This window comes from Malaclemys terrapin, chromosome 2, assembly GCF_027887155.1.
Source record: "Malaclemys terrapin pileata isolate rMalTer1 chromosome 2, rMalTer1.hap1, whole genome shotgun sequence".
Taxonomy (NCBI): Eukaryota; Metazoa; Chordata; order Testudines; family Emydidae; genus Malaclemys; species Malaclemys terrapin.
Window position 1 is genome coordinate 252,496,529 of NC_071506.1, and position 23,458 is coordinate 252,519,986.

The 23,458-nt window shown below is 42.6% G+C and overlaps 1 protein-coding gene across 2 annotated transcripts in view; it reads right to left on the minus strand.

The window, feature by feature from the left end:
• The window catches only part of ARHGAP21 (Rho GTPase activating protein 21), a 193,480-nt gene extending 178,452 nt beyond the window's left edge, over positions 1–15,028 (minus strand). The window contains exons 1-2 of one of the 2 annotated variants that reach the window (XM_054020709.1): positions 15,012–15,028; positions 14,425–14,699 (exon numbers count right to left, since the gene is read on the minus strand). In XM_054020709.1, coding sequence (XP_053876684.1) covers positions 14,425–14,499 — 75 coding nt within the window. In that variant the 5' untranslated portion in view covers positions 14,500–14,699; positions 15,012–15,028. Of the gene's footprint in view, positions 1–14,424; positions 14,962–15,011 lie in introns of those variants that run through there. The other variant, XM_054020710.1, reaches the window with a different exon arrangement.
• Positions 15,029–23,458: the final 8,430 nt, after the last annotated feature.

Below are 23,458 nucleotides of genomic sequence, written 5' to 3' on the forward strand. Positions count from 1 at the left end.
CACATCCCCATTTTGACCCCAGAGTACCTTGCAGAGGAGTACATCAACAGAAAGGGCTACTTGTCTATGGTATTGCAAGCTCTGGTAGATCACTGGGGTCATTTCACTGATATCAACGTGCAGTGGTCACGGAAGGTGCATGACACGTGCATCTTCAAGAACACGGACCCGGAAACCTGCAACCAGGGACTCTTTCCAGACCAAAGATTCCAGTCAGAGATGTGGAGATGCCAATAGTGATCCTCGGAGACCCAGTTTACCCTTTGCCCCTGTGGCTCATGAAGCCTTACACCAGAACCCTTGACAGCAGCAAGGAGAGCTTCAATAACAGGCTCAGCAGATGCAGAATGACTTTGGCTCATTAAAGGGTCATAGACGCTGCCTTTTTGGCAGGTTAGACCTCAATGAGAAAAATATCCCCATGGTCATAGCAGCCTGCTGTGCTCTGCATAACATTTGTGAAGCTAAGGGGGGAGAAGTTTTTGCAGGGGTGAATCAGCTGGATGCTGATTTTGAGCAGCCAGATACAAGGCTCGTATGGGGCTCAACAGGGGGCTATTTGAATCAGTGAGGCTTTGAAAGAGCATTTTGACAGTGAGCCCCAGTAACATGTCTGTCTGTAATGCATTTACCTAGGCATTGTAGTATGAACCTTGTAATTTTTATTTATATAAATAATAAATATAAAGAGAGACAGAGAGAGAGATTTACAATGAAAATACTCTGATTGTCCCTGTGTATGAATTTCAGCAGCAATCACCATTTGTTGAAGACCATAAAGATGCCTTAGCTTTCTAGAAGTACATTTTTATTCAGTGATACCAACAATTACATTCTGAAAGGGACATAAAAATGAAGAGCACACTTCCATATGAGGCTCTCACAGTTGAGTATATGCCCAGCTTTCACTGTGACATGTCCCTCAGAGTGAAGTGCATGGATTACCGAGATGGCCCAGGAACATGTGAGGAATGTGGGGTGGGCATGGAAGGCTGCAGGGGGAGGCAAGCAAAGATGTGTTCCATCTGCAGTTCAAGAACCTCGGGATGTCTGTCTGGTCCTGAAGCAGCTGTATCCTGCCCATTTCCTCTCCTGGCTATCCATATGCAGTTTCTCCTTGATAGCCTCTCTCCATGCTCTCTGCTCATAATTAGAAGATTGCAGCACCTCCTGGAACACGTCTTCCTTAATCCTCCTGTTTCTTCTCCTTATCTGACAGAGGCACTCAGTCCATGTGCAGGAGACAACCATCAAGGGCACATCTGCAGAAGCTAAAGAAACAATAGACAGAGGCACTATTGAGAGTGCACTCACAGATTTGATTCAAACAAGTTAGAGAACCACCACTTTCTCACTTCCCCTTGGCAGGCACAAAGCATGGTGCAAGCCCCAGCCACGGTGAGCTCAGCCCAGGGGGAAGAGGCAAGATAAAACTAAAGGTGGAAGGGTTTCAGAGGGGTATCACTACAAGTGCCTAGGGCCACTCTTCTGAATACTGGCACTGTTTTCCCCAGGTGAGGGTGATAGCAGCGGATATCTTGCTCCTGTGAGTAACCAAGGATGCAAGGGTGCAGTTCCTGCTTGTGCAGAGCTGCAGACCAGGTCCATTTGCTGCACACTGTGTGCTGCTTTGTTAATGGCAGAAATAACTGCCAACTGGTGTGCAAAGTTTCCTACAGAGGGGGAAGAAACAAGGCTGCTTTCCCAAGAAATCGGTGCAGAGGATTGGAAAGTAGCTCCAGGAAAGATTCCTAGAGATTTCTATGGAGAACTCCCAGGGCATCCTGGTGTGCATCAACAAACTTTTCCATAGGGCCTCCTCTACCCAGCTGCTTAGGGGAATGAGAAGCAGATACAAACAGTGCCAGTGTTGGTTATTTCAATCCCCCTTCTATCCATAGATCTAGCTCATGTCTCCCTGCAATATCAAAGCTCAATGAGTACTTACCAGAGCTCCCCTCTTCTGCATCAGGTGTGCCACAGCACAACTGGCTAGACCCTTCAGGACTTAAGTAGAGCTCCTGGCTTGCCATGCCACCACACATCCCCGTCACCTGTCCCCATCCTTCTTCAACTCCACTTCCTCGTCCACCACAGTGTCCTCGGAATTCACTCCACCAGCCCTACTGAGGTATCCACAGGCTCTTGGCGGTGGAGAAGGGGTCACTGCCGAGGATGGCATGCAGCTCCTTGTAGCAGCAGGTTTTTGGCAACACACCAGACTGACGATTGGCCTCCTTTGCCTTCTGGTACACCTGCCTCAGCTCCTTGATCTTGGCATGGCACTGCTCTTTCGCCTCCATGTCACAAGCAATCAGTTCTTGCAGCTGAAGCAGAGTTGTGCCTGCATAGCCTCCTCCCCCCACAGACCCAACAACTCCAGTGTACTCCAGGCAAGAGTGCATTTGCTGTGGGGAGCCAGCATAATTAGCTAGACAGATGCAATATGAGCTCTCCACAATGAGCAAACTGGAAGAGGAATTTCAAAAATTCCCAGGGCTTTAAAGGGGGAGGGACGCATGCCTGTGTATCTGGCTGCAGGGCAGTGGAGCTCAAACTAGTGACCAGAGCCGTTATGATGAGCATTGTGGACACCTCCTGGAGGCCACTTAGGGAGACATAAGCAACGCAGCGTCAATGCTGACACTGCATCACTAACTACATCACCATAAACACTACGCCCCTTGTTGGAGGTGGTTTTACTATGTCAAAGTAGCAGGTGCGTTAAATCGGTGGGAGGGACATTGCAGTGTGTATACCTCCACAGTTAAGTCTACATAAGGCAGTTTGTGTCAGCCTAATGTATAGTGTAGACAAGGCCTAATTCACTTAACTATGCTGTATAGTGGGATGCAAGTTCATATTCTGTACAATATGTAATTTGAGCTTTTAATCACAATATAACCGACAAAAATTGAGTGTAGTTGATATTAAAAAAAAAAAAAAACACCACACACACAAAAACCACCTACAAGTCAGTTGCTATGGCCCACTACTTCACCAGTTGATCTATATCGTTCATCCTCTCCCTTCAGCAGCCTCTGAAAGACCACCTGAACACACACACAGTAAATGCCCAGGCCCTATTCAGAGGAGATCAGTAAGGGAAAGTCTTGAATATGTGGAATGGAGTGAAAGGCTAGTAAATTTGCCATAAAAATTGACCAACCCAGGTATGACAGTTGCAGTCAATATGGTTTTATAAAAATTTGATAATGAGTGAATATAATGTAACTGGAATATGCTTCAGGCAAAAGGTCTCTATAAGCTTTGTAATGATACCTTACTAATTTACTGAGTGTGATCATCCTATTTGTATAAATGTACCAGTCTTGTATCTAAAGCTAGAAATATGAAATATAACTGAGGGCCTATTGTAATTATGCAAAGTGTGGGCCATTAATAGTGGTTTGGAATCTTGACGACTCCCATTAACAAGGACCATTGTCTGCAGATGGCTGTGTTTTACCGGTAAGTCTTCCTGTATACCTGTGTGCTGGCAAGTGGGTAATGAAGTCTTGCAGTGACATGTGATCATGTCACCTGAACTGGAATCCATCTTTAACCTGGTGTCTTTCCATTGAGAAGGAGGGGGTGGGAACTCAGAGAGGGACAAAAGGATTCCTGCCTTATGCAAAAGATATATAAAGGGGTGGAAGAGAACGAAGGGGAGAGAGGAGCCATCATGAAGAATCCTCTAGCTACCACCTGAGCTGGAACAAGAGCTGTACCAGGGCAAAGAATTGTGCCCAAGCCTGGAAGGTGTCCAGTCTGAGGAAAAGACTTACTGAAGCATCTCTGAGGGCGAGATTATCTGTATTCAGTTTGATTAGACATAGATTTGCGCATTTTATTTTATTTTGCTTGGTGACTTACTTTGTTCTGTCTGTTACTACTTGGAACCACTTAAATCCTACTTTCTGTATTTAATATAATCACTTTTTACTTATTAACTCAGAATATGTATTAATACCTGGGGGAGCAAACAACTGTGCATCTCTCTCTATCAGTGTTAGAGGGCAAACAATTTATGAGTTTACCTTGCATAAACTTTATACAAGGTAAAACGGATTTGTTTGGGTTTAAGACCCCATTGGGAGTTGGGCATCTGAGTGCTAAAGACAAGCACACTTCTGTGAGCGATTTTCTGGTAAACCTGCAGCTTTGGGGCAAGTAATTCAGACCCTAGGTCTGTGTTGGAGCAGACAGGAGTGTCTGGCTCAGCAAGACAGGGTGCTGGAGTCCTGAGCTGGCAGGGAAAACAGGAGCAGAAGTAGTCTTGGCACATCAGGTGGCAGCTCCCGGAGGGTTTCTGTGATCCAACCTGTCACACCAGGCACAAAGTTTACTTATCTGCCCTCTACCATGGTGAGTGATGATGAAACAACAACATAAATAAATGGCTGCAAGAGTGAGCAAGCAGAATTTTGCAAGACTCGGTTGAGGGATGAATGGAAGTGTGCACAATGTGTACACAATGGAAGTACTTGTCACTGGAATCATAATAGGTCCCTATTTATCACAAAAGGGATTAAAGGGAGATGGAATGAACAGTAGCCACAGGGAAAGAGAAAGGAAGTAATGTGACAAGACTGCTTTTCACCAGGAGATCCCAATCAAAAGGTGAATTCCTCCAAATGAGCCTTAACCAGTGCCAAAAAGATAAGGGTAAAAGCAAGTGAATATCTCCAGATATGATCTTCCCTTCCTCACCCCAAATTCTGAAAAGATTTTACAACTTTTTTTTGTGCAAAGGGGAAGTCCCTGGTGGCCACAGTGTTGCACCCCTTTAGGCACACAATGAACTCTAGCCCTTTAAATCATAGAAAGATTACGACACACCCAGGTTCAAAACAGGTCAATCGACATTGGACTGCAAGTTGAATTAAGGAACCATATTTAAACATTGTTTCAGACAAACTTATCTAAGGTCCTAATTAAGTTACCAACCAGTCATGTCTTAGAGTCCCAAGACAAAGTTAAAACAGTGCCCCTACAAGATAAATGGGGCTTAACTACATGAAAGTCATGAACATCAGTAGAGTTCAGGCACGTTGTTACAGCATAGCTTAGACCCATCTACTATGCAAGAGAACCACACTTCAACAAGTTGGAGGTTTCCATGTATTAATACAAATGAATTATTATTGTAGATGGAATCTAACAGTTTGGCCAAACAGCGTGGGTGTGTACAAACCTCATTAGAAATAGTTTTAAAATATTTAGCCTAAGCCTTTATCTAGGCTACCACGTTGTTTTTAAACCATGTTCTAAGAAGGTTTGAACCAATCCATGCTGATCAGCCAGACCAGATCAGAAACCAGTTTAGCTGCAAGAAAGTTTACTGTGAATTTAAACATTCTTCAACTCAGTTCCCATATCTGCGTAGGTGGCACCAAAGAGGCCTGCTCCAATATAAAGAAAGGTTCTGTCATGTTGCCAAATGTTGGTCCTCATAATAGGAAATAAGTTCACTACATGTATTTGACTATGTTCCTTTAAACAGGGAAAATTTCAAAAGTTAGTTAATTTTTTAAATATAGATAGATATAGATATACACACACACACACACACTATTTACTCTCTTTCTTCAGTAAGGCTCACGGACTATTTAAGCTATTTGGATATACACAACTTCTATGCCCCAACTATTCCCAAGCAGCCCTTCCAAGGTGACAACCTAACAAACAACACACACACCATTCTCTCACATCCTTCCCTGATTCTTAATATAAAAAGGCAGCACTCACTTTTTATTTCGTCTAAATAAGGTTTCACAGAATTAAAAATTTAAATACAACCAATAGTCAAGAAACAGAAAAGCGTGCATCCCTCAAAAAAAAAAAAAAAAAAAAAATATATCCAAGATTTAGATTTGATTGGTTTGATTTGAGAAACCCAGCAACACATGACATTCCTATAGATGGACATACTTTAAGAAAAATAGATTTCTCTTTTATTCACCATGTGCATTTATTACATAATAAACTAACCCAGATCCTCTGCTGTGGCCAAGAAGCAATCTGCATAACATTGGGTGTGTTAAGAGACCACAAGGGTGGCTTAAATTACTTTTGCACTCCTCCAATCACAATTCAACAAAATAAGAATATTAATGTTTAGTCCATTAAAGTGTGACTGAATATATTATGCAAGTTTTTCTTCCAGTATCACTGGGTTATATTACCATTTCGTTCAATGAATACAAGTGAGGAAAGTACATATGTAATACTAATTTAGAAGCAGGACCAAGGCTCTCCTTTCCTTTCATTTGGGCAGATTGCAACTGTTTAACAAACAATTAAGAGTCTCCCTCTGATAGGATTTAATGAGTTCTACTTGGTTTTTAAGAGCAAGATCTCACAGATATCAAAAACAAATGAGAAAGATTAGACCATATAGTCCACCCCCAGGTGCTAGTGCAAGATTATTCCCTACAGTACATTTTCTAGTGCTTTGTGCAAACCATACAGTATCCCCCCACACATTATGCAAATGACACACATATAAAAGCAAATAGACTATCCATAATTAGTGCTGGCCTCAGAGGAGACACCTCATTCACCCTCAGTGAAGCAGTAGCAGCTGGCAAAAGAGAATAAAGAAATTGGAAACAAAAATAGGTCCACTACCTATCATCCCAAGGGTGTAAACTCATGACTGCAAGCAACATTCAAAACCTAAACAGCTGTTCGTATTTTTCAGAATTAAAGAAGGGTGCTGACGTTGAACCGCATGTCTGGCGCAAAGTATTTACGAACAGCGTGATCCATACCAGGCTCCCCAAACTACAATGCCCATTCAGTCTATTGACAGCCCACAATGCTTTGGGTAATGTAGTTTGTATAAGAGAGCTCACAGTACACAAGCTGTTATAACTGAAGACAGACAATATAAGGCAAAAACAGTTTGCTTTCAGCTGAAAGCAATTCATTTATATCCCACTGACTAACCCAGAAAGAAGCAGTGGCACTATTTGTACAGTTCCTCTACCAAAAACTAAGGAGCTGAAGAGGGAAGCTTTTTTCTTTTTTTTTTTTTTTGGCCGGGGGGTGGAGGAGGGGGGGAAAGGGGCGCAAGAAGAAGAGGACATGAATCTAAAAAGAAAAAAGGAAAGCTTAGCAACATATATGCAGCACTGCTACTAAGAAAATATAGAAGCAACTTTCTAAACATCTTACTTTTGGAGAGAGCATTAATGTTGCATCTTACAATGCGAAAACAAAATAATTTTCTCATCTTAAGAACAAAGATGAAGTCACAATGCAAAGCATATTTCATTGACCTAATGGGCTAGAATCCTCACAAAACTAATGTAACCAAAATGCACCTCATCTCTGGCAAAAAGGATGCATTTTGACGAGGTTTTATGGGTTTTGTACACATTTATTAAATATTTATATCAGCATGGAATTGGGAGTGAAAAAGGGATTGTCTGTTTAGACATATTCATGTACAAATGATACACTGGCTATGTTCACATTAAAAGCCAAATCTTGTTTAATGCTTACTTTGCTGTAACACCCATTGGCCCCAACCGGGATCACAGCCCATTGTACCCATGTACTGGGTGCTGAACTCACTCACACAAAGACATTATGTTCTTTGGAAAAGCACCTTACTTTTAAGAAGTGACCTGTGAAAAGGGCATGGAGGAGGGCAGTATGTAAATATATATTTTTGTTTTTATAAACAGATGGACTAAGACAATTATCCCCATGTACTCTTCAATCTAGCACAGGGGTTCTCAAACTGGGGGTCTGGACCACTCAGGGGTCACGAGGTTGTTACGTGGGGGGGGAGGTCGCGAGCTTTCAGCCTCCACCCCAAACCCTGCTTTGCCTCCAGCATTTATAATGTGTTAAATATACAATAAATGTTTAATTTAGGGGGGGGGGGGAGAAAAAAATCACTCAGAGGCTTGCTATGTGAAAGGGATCACCAATACAAAAGTTTGAGAAACACTGATCTAGCCAAATAAATGATGGCCGCTACCTGTACAAGGTGAATAGCACACTGCCACCAAAGCAAGAACTAAGCTCAAAATACGGACTTAAAACCCCTCCATGGAAGTATATTGCATAGCTAGTAACTCACATTAATAAGTCCTGCTATTGCTCTATTCAAAACAAGGACACCTTATTAACAGCTTAAATCCATTTTTAGTCAACAGTTTCCTAAAAATTAATTCTATTTCTATCCTATGTAAGATAGACATAAAAACTGTAGGGGAAAAAAGTCACTGAACAGTATCTATTAAACAAGCTTATCTTTTCTGCCCCCTTCCAGCTCTTATCATTGGGAAAAAGAACACCAGCAGCAGAGAACGGGGTTGTGTTGTCCAAATGGTTAGTCAGAGAGCTGAACTACAGACATACTAAAGAAAAAGTGTTTAAAACCTTTTGCCTGAAAAGTCTAAACATTACATGCATTTCTATTGAATGGCACCAGCATCACAGCACTACGTGTTTGTGATCATTTGACAGTTCCTAGAAAATGTGGGACAGCTTTTACTTTTTCAAAGCCATTTCTGTTACCATTAAATTACAAGCGTCTAACCACTGCGGATGTTTCACATCCTTTAAAGAGTATGCTTTTTTTGAACTTGGCATAATCCTGAAATATATAAAGCATGTCAGCAGAACAAGTTTTCCCCGTAATCACCTTTCAGAAAGAAAGGTAACTGGAACAAAAAGTTATGGGGCAGAGATGGCAGTGAAATGTCATTTTAACATTAATTGGTACATTTTAGATTAAATAATAGATTTATAAAAGTGAACACAAGCCCTGTCCAGACTGGGCCTCAAACTTTGTTTGCACCAAACCAGTTTAAAACAAAACAAAACGCAGTAACTATTTAGACAGTTCCTGCTGCAGTGTGTACAGGTGTTATTTTGCATTTAGAGATGTTAGGATCCACTCTGCAAGGTCACTAAGTGCCTCCTACAAGAGTGCTAAGTACTTTGCAGGACTTGGTCCCTTGCATGGCACAGGGTTCAAAATCCTTAAGGATAGACATCAACTAGGCTTGGTGGAGATGCGGATTGCTTAACCTGTTATCCATAGCTGCATTAGAAGTCTCTGCCTATACCTCATCTATATTAGCCCAAGATAGTACCAAAATAGAAATTGTGTAGATTTCCAAACAGGTAATGTTTTCTGCCATACAAAGAGCGTTCCAACTTCTGCTCTATTTTCCCCCAGTGTAGGTCAAAAATAACTCCTTTGAAATCAGCGTCATTCTAGCATGACAGAGCAAAACTTGACCCAGCCATTTTGAAAGCTGGCCACCACCCTTTTTGGTGATCTTGGAATTTATATTATTCATACTTATTCTCTGATTGAAACATGTGCATAACTCCATAACACCACAAATTACACATGCTTACTGAAAGGAGCACTAATCCTAAGAGAAAGTTCTGTCCATGCATTCATAAACTTGTTATGAATTTTTTTTTTTTTTTTTTTTTTTAAAAAACACACTACACACCAGCGAAGCTTTACAGTCCCAGATTCACTGATGTCCTGAAAAAGTGGTGGCTTTCAAAGTAATAAGTTCAAAAAGAGTTTAAATGGTTGAACACAAATACGTCCATAAAGTTTTAAATATGATGCAAAACACACAGTCCTTAGCTTGCTAACCCTATACAGTGTTTTGTGACTTGACACTTTATGACAGATTAGCTGTCAATTTACCACTGTACTTCAAACTTCACAGACAGAAACCCTCCAGATAATTAGCCCTATTCGAGCATTTATTCCCCACTTAGAAAACTTTGAAAGTTTAAGATAACTATTCCTAACAATTTAGCTGGTAGTTAAACTGAACAGAAACTTATCTTTTTGAGACCTTTTATCTTTAGATTTTAGTGCAAACATTATTTCTAAATAACATTATAACTAAGTAACACATTATTTGCTCTATATCTCCAGCATATCAAATCTTTAGCTATCGTAAGAGGAAAGGTAGTGGATTAAAATAAATAAATAAATAAGGTAGGCCTGTGATAATATCCTTTGGAGTTCAGAGCTGTGCTTAATAGCTTTTACTTAAGCAATAATGCTAATGGAATACAAGTTTGTTCTCCAAAAGTGAGCTTGTGGTGCATCAAATAGCGTCTTTGCCTTTTATTTTCTATACAGTAAACAAATGATTACAGCACACACCTGTATTACATTTGATATATAAGCAGGAATGTTATTTAAAATAAAAATGAAGCTTTTAAAGCTATGCAAGTGGTGGTCTGGATGCTTTCTTCTCAGAGGAAATCCAAGATGGTAACCCCAATGTGGATTATTGGTCAACTGTTCAGCAAGCTGAACATTTTATAATACAGTAGAACCTCAGTGTTACGAACATACTAGTCAAACACACACCTCATTTGGAACCAGAAGTACGCAATGAGGCAGCAGAGACAAAAAAAAAAGCAAATACTGTATACTGTGTTAAACTACTAAAAAATAAATCTTTTCTTTTAAACTTTCCCTTTGACAAGACAAGGAAACTGTTTCAGTGCTTGTTTCATTTAAATTAAGATAGTTAAAAGCAGCATTTTTCTTCTGCATACTAAAGTTTCAAAGCTGTATTAAGTCAATGTTCAATTGTAAACTTTTGGAAGAACCATAACATTTTGTACAGACTTACGAACATTTCAGAGATATGAACAACCTCCGTTCCCAAGGTGTTCATAACACTGAGGTTCTAGTGTACCATACCAGTTCCATTTTTTAACATGCTGGGTTCCGCTACATGCAGGGGGGGAGGGAGGGGAGAGGGGCTTAAAGTGAAGGATCAGTGGTGATAGAGAAAGCTCAGTGATCATTGCCCCAGTTTGCAATTCTGTTTCTACAATTTCAAGAAGAGTGGCAGGCTGCCCTTTCACTGAAAGCTGCTTCCCTTCTCTGCCAGCTCCCAGTACTGCTCTCCATAGGTGCAGCTCCTTTGAATTCAGGCAGAAGTCTAAAAGCCCAAGTTTCTGCTCTCTGCTCTCACAACAATCATTTCAGTAAAGGGGGGGCAAAAGCAAACAGGAAAAAGCCACCACACAATTAGAAACCAAGACAAGAAGAAAAACTGTTAGAGAACTGGAGAAAAATATGGATAATTAAAAATTAATAATAGGAATTGTGGCAGGACATAGCAGAACAAGTGGCACACCCCACTACCAACAAAGCAGGAGACTATGGGCAGGTCTACACTACCCGCCTGAATTGGCGGGTAGAAATCGATCTCTCGGGGATCGAATTAACGCGTCTCGTCGGGACGCGACAATTGATCCCCGAATCTACGCTTCTACTCCACCAGCGGAGGTAGGAGTAAGCGCCGTCGATGGGGGAGCCGCGGAGGTCGATTTACCGCCGTCCTCACAGCGGGGTAAGTCGGCTCCGATAGGTCGAATTCAGCTACAATAGCGTAGCTGAATTTGCGTATCTTAAATCGACCCCCCTTCATCTCCCCCCCCCCCCCCCCCCCCGTAGTGAGGATGTAGCCTCAGATACAGTATGTACCTGCTGAAACAGCCAAGATCAGTGTCCTCACTCTCCCACTTTTGTGTGCATGGACACAGACACAGGGACACACCCCTTCTCATCAGATATTTCTTCTCTTGCCATAACAATCAAATCTTATTACCATCCTTACAGAGGGTGAGGCCGAAGACTTGAAAGCAAGACTTGATGGTCACAGAGGGTTTGAAACTGTATTAACAACTAGCTAGAAAATACATCCTTGTAATTTTTATTGCAACTCAAGCTCAACTCCTCTCCCTATAGTAAGTACAGGTCATGATGTGAAGTCCTCAAGCATAGCAGCATCACATGAATTTAAATCAATTTGCAGTCAACTATTACATGTTCATGTGTAATACTGAGCTGTGAAGAGAAATTGCACATAGATAATGGTGTCCCAAGCTGACACAGTATTTGTCACCATCTAGTCCAGGGGTCAGAAACCTTTCAGAAATGGTGTGCCGAGTCCTCATTTATTCACTCCAATTTAAGGTTTCGCGTGCCAGTGATACATTTTAACGTTTTTAGAAGGTCTCTTTCTATAAGTCTATAATATATAACTAAACTATTGTTGTATGTAAAGTAAATAAGGTTTTTAAAATGTTGAAGAAGCTTCATTTAAAATTAGATTAAAATGCAGAGCCCCCCAGACCGGTGGCCAGAACCTGGGCAGTGTGAGTGCCACGTGTGCCATAGGTTGCCTACCCCTGATCTAGTCCATGTAACTGTCATGTTGTCTTGTGTCAAGATGACCACACTGTGAATAAGACCCACTATTAGCTGCAACCTATAATATTTCTGCAAACTTAAAATATATCTTTTATTACAAGCTTTAAGATGTTTCATTAAATTATTTTCTTAATATCCCAATACAAATCATCAGCCTTGCAAATCAAATGGTAATTCACACTTTAAAGAGCTTAATTCCATTTATACTTAATAAATGCTGTACACATATGGTTGGTTGAATTAGGGTTATAAGGGAGGAGGAGGTCCCAAACTAGAAACACTAATCACTTGTGGCAGCCTTCTACGTCAAAATTATATTTTGTAAAGTTAGAGCCCAGCAAAAAACTCCTACTTCTAGAATATCTAGCAGCATGTAAATGGCATTAACGGAAAACTTGAAAAGCCTTGATGGATCTGTTCAGCCATCACATATGCTATCCACAGTCATACTACTGATGTATCGACTACTGTAGCTGGGAATCTTCACTATAAATGCTTATTTTCAACAAATAATTTGCCTGTAAAATGTGGCTATTACGACTATCATGTCTATAATCAGAGGATGAAATAGCTTCACATATAATTTAATTCAAACCATAACCAACTAGTTCATTTGGTAATAGTGTACATATTAAACAGTCACCAAGAGTCCTTAACATGGACTAAACTCCCAAGGGCTCATTATGGTTTTCCATGCTAATGATGGGTGGATTATATGTAAACCTCAGTGCCAAAGATCCAATAGATTCAGTATGAGCTGAATTACTAAGCAGTTTCATTTGCGCATTAAAAAGCGCAGTTTCTTCTCTCCCCATAATGTTCAAATACAGTTAAGTGATGCATTTTCCAAGAATTCTCAAGCTTTCAGTTATGCAGATAATTCCACTGATGATTTAAAAAAAAAAAAAAAAAAAAAGTTAACACTGTCACACACACACCCCCCAGCATAGTCACAGTTTATCCACTAAGGTTTTAAACTAATAAAACAAAAGTAAACATATTCTGAATTAAGACTAACACTTTGTTCCGACCTCAACTTGTTGTACTAAGATATTACAGGGGTCTCAACACTGGGATGATCTTACAATACCATGTGTTCTGCCGTTACATCAAGGTACTGGAATGAGTCAAGGCCAGTGGCAGACTCGAGACAGTTGCAATGTAAAGTTTAAAAAAAACAAAAAAACAAAAAAAAAAAAACATCACACACACAACACCTAAGTTGACCTCCATGAAGCAAAGCATTCTTGTTATTGATGAAATTCAAAAGTATGGGTGGTTCCCTCCTTAATATTAAAGACAGCCATGGGAAAGAGGATAGAATTTGTGAAGGCTGCAGGCTCTGTATAATAGATATACAGTATGTAGATTTTCTTATTGAACTCTGAGTTAAGAGGGTTCAACTGAAGCCACATACAGAAGATCTGAATAAAGTCACTCTTGATGTCCAGCCCTGATTAATTATGAAGCACTGGGGGTATTGAATGCTATAATACAGAGTGTAGCAGGAAGGGTTTGAGGTGGGGGCCCTTCAAGCCAGGATTACCACTCTGAACAGGCAGTGTTACCATAAGGCATTTAATACACACAGGAACTCTCCACCACCAATACTAGACATACAAATACTCCCACACAGACATTTAAACCAGAGCCTAGGGCAGCAGGTTCGTGGGGCTTCAGGGACCTGGCTACCAGCATATCCAGGAATTAAAGGCTGTACCCACAGACATTTCTCACTGGAAGGTGTTGGAGTTTGCCTGCAAAAGGAGAGGCAGATCCATACACCAATAGCACTCCGAAGAAGCTGGCAGGCCAGGCTTCCCCAGCCACTGACATCCCGGGGGAGGGTGGGAGTAATGGGGGTCAGGCAGGCCAGGCTGCCCCTCACACCGACAACACCCGAAAGCTGGGGGAGAGGCCCGGCTGCCCCCACCTCCTGAGTGGGTGTTTGGGGCGGAAGGAGCCGCTTAAACTTTGCGGCGATCCCCCTAGAGGAGCAGCGGCGCCTCCCGCTTCTGGGGACGGCAGATCCTGGCTCCCAGCGTCCCACTCTGAGGCGGGCGGGCGGGCAGGAAGGAGGGAGGGGGCGGCCATTAAACCAGCTCCAGCTAAGCCATTCCCGGTGCTCAGCGCCAGCCGGCCTAGCGCGGCGTACCCAGCCCCCCCTTGCACCCCGCTTCTCCTACCTGGCTGCTGCTGCCTGCGGGCGGCTCGGTGCCTCCATCTGCCCCGGGCGGCCCCGCTGCCCATCGGGTCGCCATTATTTCATTCCCGGTTACAAAGGAGGAGCAAATCCTCTGGAGCCCTCATTGGAAAACACACGCTCGCCCGCCCAACGCCCAGCAGCAACCCGAGCCGGCCCCGCGCCGGGGCTGGGGGGAGGCTTCACGGAGCTGCCATGGGGCAGGGCAGGACGATCCCCCTGGACTTCAGCTGAACTCCCCGGCTTCCACCTTCATGGCTAGCGAGGGAGAGAGGGGAGATGTGTCAGTGCGGGGGTAAAGCCGCCGCTGCCGCCACCCGTCCCTTGTTAGGCTAATTGCGCTGGCTCGTCATCTTCCTCTTCCTCCTCCGCCTCCTCTCCGGAGCCCCAGACACGGGGGGAGCGGGAAGCGCCCACCGCCTCCGCTACACACAATCGTCCGTGCCCCTGGAGGGGGTGGGGACGTGACCCAGGGGTGTGGAAAGAAATCCCGCTGGCCACTGGCCCCTCCTCCCAGGCACAGCGGGGACAGGAGCCCGCCCGGCGCAGCGCTCTTGGTGACTTTACTACCTCGCCTTGGCCAACTTTGAGCAACTTCGGCGAGAAGGAAAGACGTCTTGGCAAAGGCAGCTGCAGGGAGCTTCCCGTTCCTGCAGCCAGGGTGGGGACGGGGGCCGCCGGGCCAGCTGCAGGCTGTCTGCAGAATTACAGGGTCCCGGACATAACCCCTCTGCTGCCCCCAGACGGGGGGGACCCCGCGAATTACAGCAGGAGAAGCCTGGCAAAGTCGGGGTTGTGATGTGGTGGGAGTTTGTATCAAACGCCCCCACGTTTCTCTGCATTAGCTGGAGTTATTCCTGATCAAAGCCACACGCAGACACCTCTCCGCCTCCAACCCGACAGCTCCTGCCCCGAGCTGCCCGCGCATGCGGTGAAATTTAACGCACACGCACAGTCCCTAGCAGGAGCTGGGGCCGCCTGAGCGGCTCCCTCCGGGGAGACGGGTCTGTGCCGCCTGGCAAAGGAAAGCCAAGCTCGCACTCAAGCCCCCAGCGCCGTGCCTGGGGCAATCGCGCCGGTGGTGCCAGCTGCACCCAGTCGGCGACAGCTGAGCGCTGCGTTCTGGGGGGGGAGGGTGTTTTTACTACAGCGGCTTCTTGAAATTTACAAGCGCCGCCTCGGGGGCCAGGGGGCTCCCCTGCGACCACCGACACACCCCACAGAATCCCCCTCCAGAGCGGCACGGTGTGACCCCACCCCCAATACACCCGCGCTTGCCCGGCGTGGACAAGAAGTCACAGGACACGAAGTGGGCATTCACCCACGAAAGCTTATGCTCCAATACATCTGTTAGTCTTAAAGGTGCCACAGGACCCTCTGTTGCTTTTTTACAGGACACGTTGTGACCCCCCACAACTCCAGCTCTTCATTGGCTAATGAGAGCGCGGGACCTGCCCCAGGGCCAAAACCCGACACCCGCTGCTCGCAGCAGGGTTCCCGCACCCGGGCTGAAGCAGAAGGGTCCAGTCTCCTGCTCCCGCGTAAAATCGCCACACCCCCGTCCCCTGCTCTACCCGCAGACTCGGAGAGCGGGCCCTGAGCTTCGAGCTCAGCCCGGGAGAACAACACACGGCTCCCTGATAGCGTCAGAAAATGCCTCCCTGACCCCCTCCACCCTCAGATCCAGTCCTGGCTCGGCTGAGCCAACAGCGGGAGCCGTGGAAAACTCTTCACCCCCAGGGCTGGTAACAGAAACCACCGTAGCCCCATACCCCTGTCCCCTTCCTGCCACACCAACTCGCTGTTATCCACGGCCCAGTCCTACTGCTTGGGCTGGCAAAACACAGGCACCCTTCTCCCCCAGAGTTCCAGGCTCTTTCTCCAAGATCTGCCTGCTCTGGGATAACATTAAAAACACAGTGACTTGGCCCTTGGCCACCTACCCTGGGTTCATAACCCAGGAAACCAGCTCCCCAAAAACGCACAAGTTCCCTCCAGGGCAAGCTCCAGGCACCAGCTTGGCAAGCAGGTGCTTGAGGCAGCAGGTCCAGCTATTCGGTGGCAATTCAGCGGACGGTCCCTCACTCCCGCTTGGAGTGAAGGACCTTCCGCCGAATTGCCGCCGCAGATCACGATCGCAGCTTTATTTATTTATTTATTTATTGGCTGCTTGGGGCGGCCAAAACCCTGGAGCTGGCCCTGGTTCCCTCTAAAGCCGCTATCTGCCTACTGAGCTGTAGGGCCAGGGTCCTTTTAAATCCTCTTTCACCCCTTGCTACCTACAAATTCCCACCATAGTACCAATAAACCTAACAATCCCCTCCCTCCTGTCTGGAGAGTTTCCAAAACCTCCTGTCCAGTATTCAAGAGCAGGTGAATTAATCCAGAAACAGTAACTACTCCCAACTCCATTTCCCTACCAGTTACTCATCGCTCCTGGAAACACACCTCCTGCCCCCCAGCTGCACCATATTTGTGTAATAATCTCTGGCGGGTAGATGTTACTCAGGTCCCATGCCGTGGGGTTCTTTGTGATAGTGGGTCAATAGGACTCATAATTCTCCTAACGAAAGGCTTGAGGCCTTTGGTTTTACTTTTGTTTAAAGGTGAGAACATAAACTCTCTCCGCTTCCACAATCATTCAGTGTTGATTTGTTCTCTTTCTCTAGATCCACCTTTTCCCCACCTTCCTAAGCAAAGAAGGGTCTCCTTAGTTTTTGCCTTACATAACCTTCTTCCTGCTCTGATCTAGGGGTCCCCACAGAAGAGATAATTGTCCCTCTCAACCACATAATATCTGCTCCTTCTGATAATATATCTAGAATGCCAAGAAAGGTGTCTATATTATTCAATCCAAACCCAGAGGGAAAGATTTCTAACTAACTATCCAAATACTGACTCCTTTTGCATCTATGCAAATATCCGCAAGCAGATTTTCCCCACTAATTAAGCAGAAGCCCCTTTCAGATGGGTTGGTGGTGAGAACCACCACTGAAATGCAGCCATCACCACCAACTAAACATGTTACACAACTGTAAGGAAATGGAAAATTCTGAAAAAGAGAACATGGATCAACCTCCTCACCTACAAAAAGTGGGATAGGATCTTTCATGTCCATATAGACCAAGCTTTGTTTCATTCAAAACTCAATTATTATAAGGGATGGTTGCACTCCTTGCAATTAGGATTAGATTACAACATTGGGCTCTGATTATGCAACAACTCATACAGGTGCTTAACTTTATGCACTTCCATTGATTTCAGTTGGACTACTTATGTGCATATAGTTAAGCATTTAACTTTTTCCAAGGGTGAAAAAAAAATACTTTTCCTGTTAATATGCTGTTATCCTAAAACAAAATAAAAAAACAACTCTTTTATTTTAAGGTTACAAACTAATCACTTTGCTAATTTGCCAAACTATTGTGTTTAAAAACCTCTCAGATTTCTCCATACGCACTATAGTAACTACTTCTACAGCAGCTACAATACTAACTGCAAATCTAAATTATCATAGTATCTACATAGAAAGTTTTCAAACTATTTTAATAGGCAGATTTCAACACAAATGAACTCCAGGCCTGATTGCTAGTGCCTTGAAAGTCTCTTTTACATCAGTGAGCAACATCCACTAGTGGAGCAATATCAGTGTAGCTATACGGGTGCAGAAAAACACAGCATAGAAAAGACCTCAGTTTTTATTTTCTTTGTATAGGAAAGTGTGATTGTAAACACATGCACTCCAGCCTTAAGTTCTTTGTTCACAGAACATGTGTGGAATGAGCAATGGTATTGCAAGTTTCCCCGCACTATCCCTGGCCCAAATTCTGTAGGAATCACTTCTAGCAGTGAGAGGATAGTTCATTCTCCACACCATTTCTATTTTTGTCAATTTACCAAAACTACCAACTATGGTGCTAGCTACAGACCTGCAACGATTATTCACAGGGAGAACTACTCAATTCTACTGAAGTTCTTATACCACACCCTCTCCGTGGTATCTGAATAATCTCTTACTCACACAAGTAATCCTATGAATTACTCATAAGAGTGGCAGGATCATGCAGTATGACAATGATTTTTGTGTGCTGTATTGATTTTGAATTGGACTGAGACAACCAATTTATAAGCCACTAGGGTGGAGGCAGACAGGTAGCTTAAAGCCAAAAGGCTGTGTCTCTTTACCAATTCCCTGACCAATCCATCTAGTCCTCAGCGGCTTGAAATATTTAACAATGTGTGTGTGTGTGTGTGTGAACCTGTACCAATACAAACTTCCTAAGGTGTACTCACACTTATTCCATTTTGAGCAATGGAATGGAACTTTCCTCATGCCTAAAAACTTTCTAATTAAAAATATCATCAGATACATTAGAATAACCCAAGAAATCAAAAATAGATCACCTTTAAATTATTTATTCAAACAAGAGAAATATATATCGAGTCACCATCCCTAGAGTTACTCCACTGATTTCAATGAAGTCATTCCCTAGATGAATTTGGCCCATCATATTTGGTTGTATAATGAGATATATTTGCATTTAAAATGTTTCCAGAACCTTTTTTCTGTACATAAGGTTTGCTTCTATGTAGTTACAATAACTACATAACAGTTCAAGGAGTTGTATTTTGGCAATCTGTTTGTTACAAGAAACCCTCTTTAAACAGGGGCTGTTAAGATTTTATACTAAAATCAATCCGAACTTTTTTTTTAAACTACAGACTACAGCAGGTAATTTGGGCAAATGTTTGAATCACCAGTGAAGCTGGTGTAACTTTGAACCTTAAAAATAACCCTGAGCAAAAATTACTCTAGTTTTACATAAAACAAACAGGTGTGGTTAGGCAGTAATTAAAGTTTTATCAAAAGTAGGGTTGGTTTTATGATAACTATAGAAAGGAGTTTGTCCTCACCAGCCCTTTTTCCCCACATGGTCTAGCCAGAACAAATCCTCTACAGCTAGTTTGGGTTTTTTTTAGTTTAAGTGCAACAATTATTTGTTTGAATATTGCAGGGAACACAATGGAGTGCACTACTGCAAGACTTCAAACCTCATTATGTGAACATGTAGTTTGGCTTTCTAATCTTTCCCAGGATGCACAATGTATATGCCCAGTTAATGTGCACTTTTTCTGAAGTGTATGAAGCATGATGAACTATTAACAGGACTTAGCCTCTGCAGTACAGAAGGAACTGAGAGGGCGTTGGTCGCACAGCGTCAGTTAACTGGCTGAATCAGCACGAGACGGGGACCACATATGTGCGACCCAACTGGGCACTGCTATCAAAAGTCTTCGAGTACAAGTGCAGGGGTGCACGAACACCTAAAATGGAGCACTCACAGAGACAGCACTCAAAGAAGAAGTAACTGTTCTACACATAAAGTTATACTGCTGTCCCTTACCTCAGGGCTTTTTGCTACTTCATTTTCTAACCCCAAATGATGTCCTTTTGAAAAAGACAGACACCTTTCTCTCAAATGAGTGAAAAGCATTCTGGTGCCTACAATGGCAGTTTGAGAGGGATCCTCAGGGCCCAATTTGTCACCGTCACTCACACTGAGTGGTACCTTATTCTTCACATAATCCCCCCAGAAGTGTCCGTGTGAGACTACCCATCTGAGTAAAATTACATCAATACACACCTTTTACAAGAATGAGCCCCTCCTGTTCATCCTAACTAAGACCATCCCTTCCATTCATGGTCTGGGCCTTTGTACAGAAGAGACTGCTGGCTGTGCGAGCTTACATGGGTTTCACGATATTAGTATTTGAACCCCAACAGCAAGCTTGGTACTCTACAAACAAATATGTCATGATCCATATCCAAAGGAGTTCACCATATAGACAAACCACAGACAAAAACGCATATTACCTGGTGTGCTGGGATGAGTTGGTTGCAGTATAACGTTCTAGCTAGCAATAGTATGCACAAACTGGGACTAGAAAGTGCCAATCAGAACTCATTTTAATTTTGACTTGCATTTCTAGAGAGGAAAAGGAAAATGTACTGCACCACTCTGTCCCCATAAACAAAACTCTTACTCTTCATATTTTGTTGAAAGAAAATACAGTAAGATAAAGAGGACATCATCAACATGAAAATAATACTTGTTTCTGAAAATGTCATAGTATTGTTAAACTAACTTCCTCAATTGCTAAAACTGAAAGAACTTAGCAAGCAAAATTAAATTTCTCTATTTTTTTGAGTCTGTTGTTTACTCTGTGCTTTTGACAGAATTTTATAGGGAAACAATGCAATTGAGTGTATACAAAGACCTCCATCAAGGAAGAAACTGATAAAAAGCCCAAATCATACAAGTTGAAGCATGTTGGCAGATCTCCACATGTGTACACCACCCCATTCAATCAGTGAGGCTCCATATGCATGCACGGGTCTGTCCATGCTTTGTGACTTGCAGGCCTGGGGACCCACGGGACGATCTTTAAAACAGGAGAACAAAAATACTCTTCTTAGAGTGCTGTTTAAGGTGTTTTTTTTTTTAAATCTTCAGAATATTCTATTTAAAGAATACTGACAAAAAATGAAAAAAAACCTAGTTTGACAGTGTACTTTTAAGTCTAAATGATAAAGCATTTTTCCGTGGACCTAGATGTTTGTACAAACTTGGGAATGCACATTATTTGATTTTTATAGCCTTCATATCCATCTTTTTGTAGCAAGTATATTTCACTGTAATTCTCTTGGTTTCTAGTGCATTCATGTAACAATAAGGAGCCCTCCACTGGCCAGTATAATAATATCTGTAAATTCCCTTCATTGTTTAATTAAAGAGGCTGTAGCCTAACAAATAAGTGTACAGCTTCAGTCCTGCTGAGGGCCTATTAACTTTTTTCAGTTAAATGATATGATATTCAGTTAAATGATGAGTTTACTTTAGAAAACTAGTGAGAATTATCTGATGTAAAGCATTTTATATTTATTTAGTTTTCAGAACTGTTTTTTGTTTTTGTTTTTATCTCTTTAAAATCAGTCATGTTAGAAAAGGTTTAGGTGCTCAGATAGTTAAACAGGACAAATTGGGTTACCTTACATCTCCCTCCTGAAGTAACAGTTCCCATGTGTGGATCTGTGACCTCTAGTGGGAATTAGCCTTGATGGTAAATGGTTTGATTATTTCAACAGCTAGCCCATTACTAACATAACTTATCAAGGTCCTATCTACATAAATGATTGCACTCTTCTTTTCCAGTTTCAGATTTATTTTACATGCTTAAGTATCTATGGCCCTGACCCTACAATCAGATCCCTGAGAGAACACGCACACGACCAAATGCAGACCTATTTACTTCAGTAGAGTTTTGGATGGGCACATGGGGCAACCCTTTTGAATCAGTCTGTAGAATCGGGGGGATTAAGTTTTATAATGTACTCATCACCATAGCATAAGTAGTGTTTCTACCTAATTTACTACAGCCTCAGCCAGAATTTCCAGGACAAGTAGAAGTAGGGGGCCCCAGATGTGGCAAGCCCATATAAGCTTTGTTCCCTTCAGTCCCTGCCTCAAAATCTTGTTTACCTCCAGTCTCCTCCTTGTCTCACTCATCTAGAAATTTTAATTTCTTTTTTTATAATTAAAAGCCTAAGAGGAATAGAATGTCTGGCATTAGGGACTGACAGAGGCAACAGCAGGAATTAGGCGTACCAATATTTGGCAAGTTCTAAGTGGCTCATCTGCCTGTAAGAAAAAAGCGTGTGTGGAAATCCGGCTGTGCAGATCAGTGCATTTAATGAACAGAAATGTGGTTTTATTTTCATCTCTGAAAACTAGCTATACTGATTGCCAATGCAGATTGCAATATATAAAGATGAAATGTGCTTTTGAACTGACAGAGATTAAAGCATTGGGCATAATGTGCTTATAATGTGACTAAATTAATTATTACCACTCTGCACCAGTTTGTGTCAATATGCTGTAGACTTTGAAATGTATCTTGATTAAAAAAAAAAAAAAAAAACAGACCAACCAGAAGTATGATCAGCAATCACATAACACTGACTGAGAAAAGGAAATGAAGATAGCGAGCTGAGAAACAAAGCCACATCAGCAAAACGTTTTCAGCAGTCTTCTGCTTAATGAGACAACTTTGGATGTTCTTTTCAACACTGTTTGTTCTCTGAAGAAAGCAGCAGCCAAACTGTTTTAACTCATTAAATACATTGAATTATTTTTAGTACAATATCATAACATCTCTCCTCCTAACTTAGATCCGTTTGGAGGAGTAGGACCTATGTCAGTGCAGGGGTCTGTCCACCCCAAGAGTTTATTGCAGGATTAAGGCCTTATAGTCAGCAGACCAAAGTATTAAAAGGGAGGCAGGAGAAACAGCTGAAGTTAACTTAACACTCAAGGCAGCCACTGATCGCCAGCCTAAAAACTGTACAAAACTCTAAGCACGGATGGGCCCAAAGCATTTTTCTTCATAAGTCAAAAATAAGAATAAAATGTCAGTTTCTTGATATAGAAAGCGTGGTCTTTGCTTTTAATGAGATGTAGACGGACTGTTAGACTCCAGGAAGAAGAAGCTGTCGGAATGGAGGCCAGAAATACTGTACACATTGTATAAAATTAAATTAATCCACATAATTAATATAAAACAGAAATCTGGAGGGAGTACCATACTCCTCACTGCATTCTCATCTGTATTCCTGTTCTGCTTGTTAAGGCGCCAACCTCCTCATATTGCTCTCTGCCATCTGCAGGAGTTTATTCCCCTTCCCACACCCCCAGAGTTCTCTAAAGTCAAGGCTCCTCTTTTGCAGAAGATCATTAACATTTAGAAATATCTTGATAAAAGCCAGAGAGCACGTGACTCAAGATTTGTGTTAATCATCATTTGTCAACTTTTTTTGTTCACCCAGACTATTTTACTGTGTTGACAGCCTCCACGTTTATTTTATCTTCTTTCCTTTATTTATTGCCTTTCTTTTAAGAGGAAGCAGTGGCTAAAACATTGCCAACACTACAATAAGAAACAGTTTGTTAATATTTAGT